Consider the following 12,327-nt stretch of genomic DNA (forward strand, 5'->3'; position numbering starts at 1 on the left):
GCAACACGTATTTATTACAAATATTTAGTAGCGACCTTGACACTTGAAGAGGTAACGGCCTCTTCACCCGTTCTATATAGAGGGAAGTGTTCCCCGAGTTAATGCCCACGTTAACTCCCTACCTCCCTCTATTCCAGTCCTCCCCACCGGAGGCTAACTGACCTGGCCCAGCTTCGGCGCAGGTCTCGACCACCGGACAGGTGTTATGACATCGGCCCACGTGGCTCTGGGGTCGCACCCAGGCTTGCTCTGCCCGGCCCTGAAAAGGGCAACGAGTCAGAGGAGTTCCAGGTTCTGGCTAGTCGGTATTCTCTCTTCACTAGCTCTACATCTTGGCTTGGTCGAACTGCCCCCTCTGCTCTCTGGGTCCCACCTTTTATACAATTTCTCACCAAGGGGCAGGTTTCTGTGGGATCCTACAGACTCCCCAGTCCCCTCCCCTCAGGAGGCCCTGGACCCACATCATACACAACCGCCCACAACAGGTTTGTACCGCTTCCTAGAGGGGCGGGGTCCTGTGGGATCCTACAGACCCCACAGCCCCCTCCCTCAGGAAGCCTGGCCTGAAATGACACACTCACTCGCACCAGTAAGTATAGTGAGGGAAAAAAAGTATTTGATCCCCTGCTGATTTTGCTCATTTGCCCACTGACAAAGAAATGATCAGTCTATAATTTTAATGGTAGGTTTATTTGAGCTGTGAGAGACAGAATAACAAAAAAAATCAGAAAAACGCATGTCAAAAATGTTATAATTTTGTTTTCATTTTAATGAGGAAAATAAGTATTTGACCCCCTCTCAATCAGAAAGTTTTCTGGCTCCTAGGTGTCTTTTATACGGGTAACGGGCTGAGATTAGGAGCACACTCTGAAAGAGAGTGCTCCTAATCTCAGCTTTTTACCTGTATAAAAGACACATGTCCACAGAAGCAATCAATCAATCAGATTCCAAACTCTCCACCATGGCCAAGACCAAAGAGCTCTCCAAGGATGTCAGGGACAAGATTGTAGACCTACACAAGGATGGAATGGGCTACAAGACCATTGCCAAGCAGCTTGGTGAGAAGGTGACAACAGTTGGTGCGATTATTCGCAAATGGAAGAAACACAAAATAACTGTCAATCTCCCTTGGCCTGGGGCTCCATGCAAGATCTCACCTCGTGGAGTTGCAATGACCATGAGAACGGTGAGGAATCAGCCCAGAACCACACGGGAGGATCTTGTCAATGATCTCAAGGCAGCTGGGACCATAGTCACCAAGAAAACAATTGGTAACACGTTATTTTTTTATTGTTTTACGTTTAATTTTTATTATTTTATTTCCATTCTACGTGACTTTACCGAAAGAACCAAGAATATGAATTGGTAACACACTACGCCGTGAAGGACTGAAATCCTGTAGCGCCCACAAGGTCCCCCTGCTCAAGAAAGCACATATACATGCCCGTCTGAAGTTTGCCAATGAACATCTGAATGATTCAGAGGACAACTGGGTGAAAGTGTTGTGGTCAGATGATACCAAAATGGAGCTCTTTGGCATCAACTCAACTCGCCGTGTTTGGAGGAGGAGGAGGAATGCTGCCTATGACCCCAAGAATACATCCCCACCGTCAAACATGGAGGTGGAAACATTATGCTTTGGGGGTGTTTTTGTGCTAAGGGGACAGGACAACTTCACCGCTTCAAAGGGACGATGGACGGGGCCATGTACCATCAAATCTAGGGTGAGAACCTCCTTCCCTCCGCCAGGGCATTGAAAATGGGTCGTGGATGGGTATTCCAGCATAACAATGACCCAAAACACACGGCCAAGGCAACAAAGGAGTGGCTCAAGAAGAAGCACATTAAGGTCCTGGAGTGGCCTAGCCAGTCTCCAGACCTTAATCCCATAGAAGATCTGTGGAGGGAGCTAAAGGTTCGAGTTGCCAAACATGAACCTCGAAACCTTAATGACTTGGAGAAGATCTGCAAAGAGGAGTGGGACAAAATCCCTCCTGAGATGTGTGCAAACCTGGTGGCCAACTACAAGAAACTTCTGACCTCTGTGATTGCCAACAAGGGTTTTGCCACCAAGTACTAAGTCATGTTTTGCAGAGGGGTCAAATACTTATTTCCCTAATTAAAATGCCAATCAATTTATAACATTTTTTACATGCGTTTTTCTGGATTTTTTTGTTGTTATTCTGTCTCTCACTGTTCAAATAAACCTACCATTAAAATTGTAGACTGATCATTTCTTCGTCAGTGGGCAAACGTACAAAATCAGCAGGGGATCAAATACTTTTTTCCCTCACTGTATATATGTCATGTTTAACATTTAGATAGATAATTATAGATACTAGAGGCCTGCACATTCAACATTTATGCAATGAACTAATTACATTGCACAATTTATGTAATCAAAGGAATCGACAGTAAATCTGAGGAAAACATTTGCTTTGAAAACACCTAAATATATCACAACGCCTAATGACTTTGATACCAAGACTGTCAAGGTTAAATAAGTCCCCATACCGAAAGACTATTAAGTAAGCAGAGCCACTTTCAAGTGTGTACAGTGCACGTGGCAGAAACCTCCGTCGAAACTCTTTTGTCCACCATTGCAATCGATGCAGGTCTCCCGCATAAATGAACTGTTTGCTTTGGACATCCTTGGTCTATTTCCCACTAGCCCTCGTGGGAATAAGTATTTGCTACTGGCCGCTCCCGAATCAGTCAGCGGCAACGATCACTGAGACATTCCTCAATGGCTGTGCTGGACAAGGGTGCTCCCGAGCGTCTTTTGACCAAAGTTGCTGTGCGAGGTATGCGATTTGTTGGGAACAAAGAGAATACGTACGTCACCATACCACCTGCAGATGAATGGCATGGTCGAGCGGCTGCACAGGACTCTGACCTCCATGTTGAGCCATCAGGTCAGCGAGTCCCAACTTGTCTGGGATTTACATTTTCCTGGAGTCCTGGCTGCATATAGATCGGCTACTCACCGTTTTTTTAATGTATGGGAGAGAACACGTCACCCCGATTGATGTCCAGTTACGAGCCGCGCCACACAAGGCTAAATAAAATATGTATGACTCCATGCGCTTTACCCTTCAGAAGCCTTCCGAAGTGTGGGAGGTTTCCAGGGAAATTTACAATTCGCGCCAATTGGCAAATGAGCGGGTTCCGTACTTCCGCACATGAGTGGGTACCAGGGAACAGAGCCTGGTTGCACTGTCCACAGGTACCGGTGGGAACGTCACCCAAATTGTTTAAACCCTGGAAGGGGGGGGGGGCGGTTGATGTGAATCAGGTCGTTTGACCACAGTCTTCATATTCGCTTAGGTCAGCAGATTTGGTTTGTACATCCCTCAAGCCTCAAGCCCTTCATCGCTCTGCGTGAGTTTGTTCTATTTTCACACCGCAGGGGCCGAGTGTCAGATGTGTCCAGCGAGCTGAGGTGTTTACCCACTGAAGTTGGTCCTCAGCGGAGTCACGTGATCCCGTCCCCAGGTGTCCCGCGTCTAATGTCCCGGAGCCGCCGCCTGCGCAGTCTCCACTGGATTCGGGAGAGAAGAGCCTGTCAACCTGGTCTACTGCTCTTCAGGCCACATGGACTGGATCAAAGACTCTTCGGTTTTCGTGATCCCCATACACGCACGCTCCGACACTGTCAGTAGGTTGCTGCACTTGGCAGGCCGTATTGGTTATAGGCTGAACCTAGCCTTGATTGTGCTTGCGGGTGTTGTCACACGGTGGGGGTGTGAGATGTTGGTGATGGAGGGGGTTCTGAGTGTCGCTTTTATTGCATTTTGGGTTTCTTCTCTCTCATGGTTGTTGTTCTGTACTTTCACCCTTTTCCCCATCCATTACTGTACAATTGTAGATAGTGTATATATTGTATAGGTGGGATGGGGTATTTATTTGTTAATTGTTATTGTTGAGGCACACATTGGGGTTTTTATTCACCTCATTGATGTTGTTTGTTTTAAAAGGGGAGATGACAGCCGGGATGGCTGAGTGCTACGATGGGGGGGGGGGGGGTGATGTAGTGACATTGTGGATGTCACTGTGTAATGCCGGCTCTAGAGAGGCACGGCGTGCGATGTGTTGACATCGCGGGCACCACTCACATGTGGGTACAGTACCGGCCATAAAGGGGCTCGGTGAGCGCTGACTGACAGTGCTGGATGGCACCACGCTCTGCGTCCAGTGCCGACCCCTACAGCATGGGGTGTCAGAGAGCCGGCCAAGGGAATGGGGTTACTATAGTCCATGGCACTCTGGTTGACCCTAGAGGACACGTGACCGGTAAAGTCTACACAGGGCTCCAGGTGGGAGCTAGGGGTGATCACGTGTCAGGGTCGAGATCCTGCTCAAGGATTCTAGAAGGCGTTCGTGGCTAAGGACGGAGCCAGCCCTGCCACGGAGGATATAAGCCGGGTCCCTGAGAGGGACCGACTGCTTTTGTTCATCCTGAATAATCTACGTTCTACGTTCTACGTCCTACAAGAGTCACCAACATGTGGACCTGGACCCAAGCTAGGTCCAGTCCGTTGTAGCTACTCCCAGTGTAGTTAGTGTAGTTAGCCTGGTGGTCCACCACCATAGGTTGTTAACGTGTTAAGGGGTAGTACCCCGTGTGTTGGTTTTAATAAATGTGTTGCCTCCAAGAAGTGCGTCTGCGACTCAGTTGAACTCACTACACAAGTAAACAATTCCGTTTTAACACGTAGGCTTTCGCGACCAATATTATTCATAATAAAGGTGTTTTGGGTTAGAACCCGTAAGTATAATTGCGTCATAACCCTCCATCAGCCGACACGTGACAAATCCCTTACTAATTGGGTGTGTTAGGTGGTGGAGGGTTACACCACATGTATACTCATGCAATCTACCCCAAAACCTTTATTATGAACAATTGCACGTTTTGCACTACCCATTTTTTTGATCTCTTAATTCACTACCACTGATAATGATCTATTATAGTGTTGAACATACAATTGTTACCATGAAAGAAGGACGATCGTGATGAGACATAGAAATGTAATTCAGTTATTTTTATTTAATAAAAAAAAAACCCACACAAAAAAGTGATTATTTGCCAAAAATTTGAACATTAAAGCCAAAATTACCCATTAAGTAATCAAACAAAGTAACAATCCACCCATTAATAGAATCTAAGCTCAAAATAACAAATGAAGCACATGATTAATGTTGTCTAGCAGAATAATATCGATAATTGGTGGGAAAAGAGGGATTTATTAAAAGGAAAGAGTTCATCATGTCGAGCATAGATATGAATGGAGTGGAGGCGTGAATGTTAAAAAAGGATGGAGTGAGACTGTTAGAAGCCTTTGAGATATGGATATTGGAGGTTGCATAGAGTAGCTGGACAGAAAATGAGACCAATTAAAACATCTTAACAGCATCAACAAAAGAGAAACGAATATAGAAGGCAGCAGAAGGAGAACGCACACCTGGATTGGATGCATTCTACTATGGGACGAGTTGATGAATAAGGATTTTAAAGACGAAAGAAAGGGGGAAAAAATGAGTGAAAATAATTTCAGAGTTTGGGATTTTGAAAAATCTGAAGAGGGAATTTGTGTAGATGAATACAATGGCAGAGAACAGAACAGAAATTCACCAAGTTTGGCCAACCCCTTTATAAATTTGGCCGCGTTTCTATCGGTTAAATAATAACAATCACACACCTTTTCTTAAAACATCAATTTATATTGAATCATCTTGAGGAAAGTTACTGTGACTCCATGAGACAGATAGATAGACAGAGATAACGCCTTACTAATTGAAAGGTTACTTGGACGCTTATTGAAACAGCCACTTGCGCCTCCTCTGTACTCACACACAGACAAAAATATAGTACGTTACATTTCATATCAACAACATTTTCCAGTGCCATATGATAGAATGCCTTGGAGATACAAACGATGACAAAATATAAATTTCAAAATGTAAACGTACAAACTATGTTGAAAGTCACAGATAATGAATGCTTATTGATTATTTTAATGACTTTCTTTTATTACTGGATATAATGATTATTTATATTCACAAGTCGCCTGGAAACAATGCATATCAGAGTATAAAGGAGGCATATAAGTGTGAAACATCTGGGAAAAATTTATGCAATATAGAGAACTACTGTGAGTTCCTGATCTTTAAGGTCAGGAATTTCCTTAGCTTGGGTGCCATACGAATGAAAGTGCAGTGGTAGCCCGGTTTTGAATGCTGAGCACAGTTACACTGAGTAAGGCACGATTGGTGGATCTCAGAGATCCCAGTGGAGTATATGACTGAATAGTGCAGCATGTGACTGGATATTGAGGCTGGTCGCTGGATAGTGCAGTGTGTGGCTGGATAGTGGAGGTGGATAATGGAGTGTGTGGCTGAATCAACTCCTGGAAATAACCTTCAGATTTCTAGCATCGTTTGTTAGGCAGATATTATGCCGGTTACTCTACAGATTGAGCGGGCCAGCCTTGTACAACTGGTGGGGGGAAGCCAATGAGGGATCTCGGTTTCATCGATATCCCTCGTTGGCTTCAACAAGTTGTTTAAGGACGAATGTTGATGAGACAGTGTGGTCACTGCACGGTAAAATATTTTTGAACAAATGTGGTAGATTTAAATTTGGATGGAAATTGTGGTATCCTTTCAAAGAGGTGGGTAAAAATCTGGAGGTACAGTATCGGCAACATTGGTGATGGCAGTAATTGAGATTGAATTGCATTGATCATTATATATTGCAATTTCAGATACTGGCCTCTATTCAGAAAGCGATTAACAGTCGAAAATATGTTATTATTAAACTTTCTGGTGGTAATTAGACGGGCAAGATATACTTATGTCGATTGAGAGATGACATCCTTGTAGTTGAGGATTGATGTATTAAAGGGCTGTTGATAAATGACAAAACCTGACTTCCTCCAGACCCGCTCAGACTTACGAACCATTGATTTCATCGTCCATAGCTCTTCTGAATGCTATGGGGAGGGCTTAGTGGCAGAAATCAGTTATGCCTTGAAAGGAGTTAAGAGTTATAAAATGTGTATGTAATAATCAGTCTACAAAAGAGGCCATAAAGGGCAAAGTCTTCGGTAATTAATACGTACATAGTGGAGTTTAGAATATGAGGAGACATCTGGCATTGATGGGGAAAGAGTGAGCAGAGTAAGCGCATCTTGGAGATAACTGCACAGTAATACAAATATAATTGACTGTGAAGCCAATAAATCACAATAAATCCAGGGTATGTTGGATGGTGTTAGTAGAGCCAAATAACTGAAGAATGACAAAGACGCCTGAAAATATATAATGTAATGGATCATTTAAATTAATGTTAAAAGCTGCAAACAAAAGAATCCAGAAGCAAGCCACTCAGAGCACTTCAGGTAGTAGTGTGTTTTGGGGAACATTGCAGACCTGTGCAGCAATGGCTGCACAGTTCTGCAATGTACGAACACCTTCATATGAATGCATACGTTTGCATGCAGATTGCTATGCACCATTGGTACCATCCATAATTATTTTGTTTGTTAGATCGTATAAATATATAAAAGTGTCGTTAAACCCGCCACCACCAGACAAAGCCATTTAGTAAGGTTTGTCATGTAAACAGAACATGGCAATGTGGTTTATGAAGCATGGGTTTTACCTCAAGAATTTCAATCCTTTTCAGCATTTCCACACGCTCCGCCTAGATAGAGCCATGAACACATGAATTGGGTGATGAAGGCAGTCATACAAATTATGTGGACCATGTATAATGCCATGCAATGCATACTTAAGCTTGGTAACTGTAAAGAACATATATAGCAATAAGTGAACCTCGTGGCGGGACCCCAGAGTCCCAAAGAAACGGAAGTAAAACTTGTAATTAATTTATTTATTTTTGGCAACTCCATCCCACAGTGGACATAAGCGCCGCGACCCACCTGGCGCGGATCATTCTGTTGTCATGTCGTCCAAGTGCAGCCGTAGTCAAAAACAAAACGTTTAAACTTTGATTCGTGCATTGTGTAGAGCTCATCGAGAGGTATAGATTGCCATATCGTTCGCCTTCAACAGATATAAAATGACGTTGCAACGCAGTTTATGCGAGAGACGGACGCTTATAGGACCCTGGGGTCCCGCCATGAGGTTTAAGTGTTCGCAAAGGCGGTGTGTTCACTAAAACTCATCTTATATTGTTCTATAAATCTGTCTCCACCCACAACCACCTATTCACGTGTGGGGAAAACTCTCCACAGACTCCACCAATTGCGCATACGTGTCAAATCTCAAGTATAACGATTAAGACTCACAATTTGTTACAATTTTGAGTATTTTGAGTATTTTGTGGGCAGGCAATGGAATCTCAAGATTGCGGTAACATAACTGCTAACTTGGAGATATTATGCGATGTACAATAATTCATGACAGAGAGCGAATATGAGAGCAAACATGCCAACGACACAGAGTCCGATCCGAGTTTGGCATATAATGTTGTGTTGTCCATGTATCAATGGTAACATAGGCCTTGTTAGTAAAGCTAAGCTCCAATCAGGACAACGTACATACTGAATAAAGTGCAATCTAGCACATATCTTAAAACTGCCCATAGTGACACGGTTTGCAAGGAAGGAATGGAACCATTGCAAGGCAATATCTGAAACCTTTATTACGAGTTTCAACTGATGAAGTAAACTGCTCTGATCAAGAAAACTAAAAGCTGTGCTCAGATCAAGGAGAATTCTTGAAAGCATTTTGTTTGTAGATATTACCAAATCATTGATGAACCTCACAAGAGCTGTCTCGCTGCTGCACCGTGGTCTAAAACTTGACTGAAATGGGTAAAGCACGTTGTTTAATGGCAAATTGATGAACGTATGGTCACTGCACGCTCGAGTATTTTTAACATTTAAAATTGGACGGAAATTATGGTACCTTTACAAAGACGTGGGTGGAAATCTGGAGGTATGTGGACAATTGCTGTTGGCAGTAATTGCAAGCAAATAGTGCTGATTTGATCACGAATGATAGAAATGACGTAAGTAAGTTACTGGCCTGGATTCAGAAGGTGATTTAATGTGGCAAATATAATTTTAGGATTAAACTTTCTGGTTTGTAAATACATGGGCAAAATGGACACGTTTTTCTTGAGAGTTCCTTATCCTTGTCTAGTGACGTGTTAAAGAGCTGTCGATGAATAGTAAAACCTGATTTCCTCCAGACCCGCTCAGATTTAGAAACCATTTGTTTCATTTTCCATAGTTCTGCTGAATGGCATGGGAAGGGCTTCGTTGCAGAAATCAGTTAAATCAAGAGAGGAGTTAAGTGATGTAAATGTGTGAAGAGTAGCATTGCATAACAAAGCAGTCTCCTGAAAGAGGCAGCAAAAGGCAAAGTCCTCAGTAATTTATACGTAAGTAGTAGAGTCTAGCATACAGTGAGACATCTGCCATTGACGGGAAGAGAGTGAGCAGGGTAAACACATCTTGAAGATTACCGCACAGTGATCAGAATGGCCTGCATAAAAATAGAAAGGTTGCTGTCTGGGAATCCCATGGAGCACACTTATGTTAAAACAGAAAACAAAATAATCCATAAGCAAGCCGATGAGAGCAGATCAAGCGGTGGTCGGTTTAGGAGTACGGTGAAGCAGAATTCACAGGAATGGCTGCACAGTTCTGTAATGTTCGAACACCTTCATATAAATGCATACGTTTGCATTCAAAAGGCTATGAACCATTGGTAATATGCTAAGTCTGGTTTTGGAAGCATGGGTTTTACCTCAAGGACTTGAATCTTTGTTTCTGCCTCCACACGCGCCACCTGGACATAGCGATGTTCACATGAATCGGGTGATGAATACATTCATACACATTCCGAGGAGCATGTATAATGCCATGCAATGCATACTTAAGCTTGTGTGACTATAAAGTACATATATAGCCATTAGGAAACGTTCACAAAAGCTGTAATTACACCTGCTGTTCTTGTGTGGGCAAACTCCCCCCCTTCCACAGCCTCCACCAATACCCCATACCTCAAGTCTTAAGTATAATGCTTCAGACATACAATGTCTCACAATTGTGAGTGCCTCATGGCCAGGAAATGTAATCTCGCGTTTATTGTGGTTTATCTTTTGCAAATAACTCACTCAGCCCTAGATTTGAAGTTTTCGTGACTGCAGGGATCCATTCTCTTTGGTTCTTTCGGTAAAGTCACGTAGCTTTGATAATTTGAGGAATCTGGACGTGGTACCAATATTGTCCTTGCGACAGTAAAATGTGGTATTGTAGGGCATCAAAATGCTCTGTTTGTCTCAAGAAATATTTTATGGTGTTGTCTTGGTATCGACGCACAATCTCTCTATTACCATGTTCCTCACCCACCGCAAGAACAGCAACCTCAACAAAAGTTGGGGCATTGAACCTCCCTGCGTGCTACCCACTTGGGTGGAAAGCAAAGGTGCAGTACGCCAAATTTGAAATGGTTGAATTTCGTAGCAATGTAACAAAATAATAGACGAAATGTAATTGGCTGTACCTAAGAAAATCCAAAGTATTTAGCAGTATAACACATCAATCAGCATCGCAGTACCTCATATCAGAAAAAAGCACAACGTGAGCAATCTAAACAATAGAAATGCATTGAAGAAAGAAGCTAGAAAAAGTCAACATTTATAGAGCAGCAGTACGCACAGGTAAGTTAAGAAGCATGCCACAGTCTAGAATATAGACTGCCAGTACGCTTACTCAATACAAAAGTATTTCTACAGTCGACATAAAAAGCTGGCAATACGGTCAGCAGCTGAAAGAGCAGGATACAGTCGACATGAAAGACTGGCAGTACACTGAGTGAGGTAAAGAAGCAGGCAACAGATTACAAACTGGCATACACGCATCATGCCCAAAATCAATATAAACAGTGTAGATAATAGACTGGCAGTGCACTGACGTCAATTAATAAGCAGGCAACATGCCACATTACAGACTGCCAGTACACTGGCACTGCTCAATAAAAACACACGTAAATAATTTAATATTAACAACTTTACTTGTAAATATTAGTTGTCTACATACAAACATTACTATTGTAAGATTTGCAAGCTTGTTTTCATAATAATAGTTTTCTATGTACGTGAGTTTAGCGAACGAAGCAATAAATTAGTTTCTAACATTGCTGTGGTGAGGCCGAGTCCAGTGCCCGCAGCCTAGCCTAGATTTGCCCAGCCGGCCCAGGTGGCACCTTGCAACCTGGGGGCCAGGCCGCTACCCCCGCCCGCGTTACAATAATACTATCTAAGCACTATAATATAAATATCTACGGACTCTATAGTAGTAACTGCACGCATTATGGTTGGTGGGGGGGAAGAGGACATCACACTGTGAAGAATTAACCACGACATTTTGTGTATTTTTAAAGCATCTTTAAAGCGATTCATAATTTTTGGCAATCATGTGTGCGTTGCTAGGGGCAATCCCGGTCAGCGTTTCGCGCATGCGCAAATGCGTGCTTTGTCCCGCGTCAAGCAGCAAAAGTAAAGAAATAATTAAATGAAAATCGCCAATTAAACTAATTTAAAGTTAACGGATGGGAACAAGGAATAGCGCTTGCGCACCACGGGGCTTACGGCGTGGTACCTGTCTATGTTTTTGTACGTAAACCACACCATTAGAGAGGCAAATCCCTCGCAAGCGTGCGCACACACAGACAGATGGACAGACAGACATACAAAAGATGACATTCATAGGTAAGATTAGTAGAGTTTAGCATATGGTACGACATCTGGCATTGACGGTAATTAGAGTGAGCAAAGTACGCGGATCTTGGAGATGACTGAACAGTGATAAAACGAGCCTGCATTAATAATAGAAATGTCGCTGACTGTGTTGTGAAGGGTGGGGTTTACCTCAGCTTTTTTCTTCTTCACACGCTCCTGGAAATAACCACAAACACATGAATAGGGTGATTAATACATCCATATAAATTCCGTGTAGCATGTATTATGCTATGTAATGCATTGCATACTTAAGCTTGTGTAACTGTAAAGCACATATATCACCATTAGTAAGTGTTCACAAAGATATGTTTTCACTAGAGTTCATCTTGCATTGCTCTAAGAATCTGTGCTCACCCACCACTACCTATTCTTGCGTGGACAAACTCTCCCCCCAACCCTTTCCACAGACTCTACCCATAATCAATACCTGATGAGTCTCAAGTATAATGCTTCAGGCTCACAATTTGTCAAAATTGTGAGTGTTTCATGGCCAGACAATGGAATTTCACGTTTATTGTGGTTTATATGTTGTAAATAACTCACTAAGCCAT

At 43.0% G+C, this 12,327-nt stretch overlaps 2 protein-coding genes across 4 annotated transcripts in view; both read right to left on the reverse strand.

The window, feature by feature from the left end:
• LOC142907390 (uncharacterized) overlaps window positions 1-12,327 on the reverse strand; it is a 366,512-nt gene that overhangs the window by 18,361 nt on the left and 335,824 nt on the right. The window lies entirely within an intron of this gene.
• The window catches only part of LOC142907345 (guanylate-binding protein 1-like), a 162,645-nt gene continuing 155,385 nt past the window's right edge, over window positions 5,068-12,327 (reverse strand). For all 3 annotated transcript variants that reach the window (XM_076056765.1, XM_076056764.1, XM_076056763.1), the window contains 4 exons: window positions 11,906-11,932; window positions 9,781-9,822; window positions 7,664-7,705; window positions 5,068-5,841 (listed from right to left, as the gene is read on the reverse strand). In XM_076056765.1, coding sequence (XP_075912880.1) covers window positions 5,815-5,841; window positions 7,664-7,705; window positions 9,781-9,822; window positions 11,906-11,932 — 138 coding nt within the window. In that variant the 3' untranslated portion in view covers window positions 5,068-5,814. The remainder of the gene's footprint in view (window positions 5,842-7,663; window positions 7,706-9,780; window positions 9,823-11,905; window positions 11,933-12,327) is intronic.

Source organism: Petromyzon marinus, chromosome 78 (assembly GCF_048934315.1).
Source record: "Petromyzon marinus isolate PM22_M1 ecotype Great Lakes invasive population chromosome 78, UKy_Petmar_22M1.pri1.0, whole genome shotgun sequence".
Classification (NCBI taxonomy): Eukaryota; Metazoa; Chordata; class Hyperoartia; order Petromyzontiformes; family Petromyzontidae; genus Petromyzon; species Petromyzon marinus.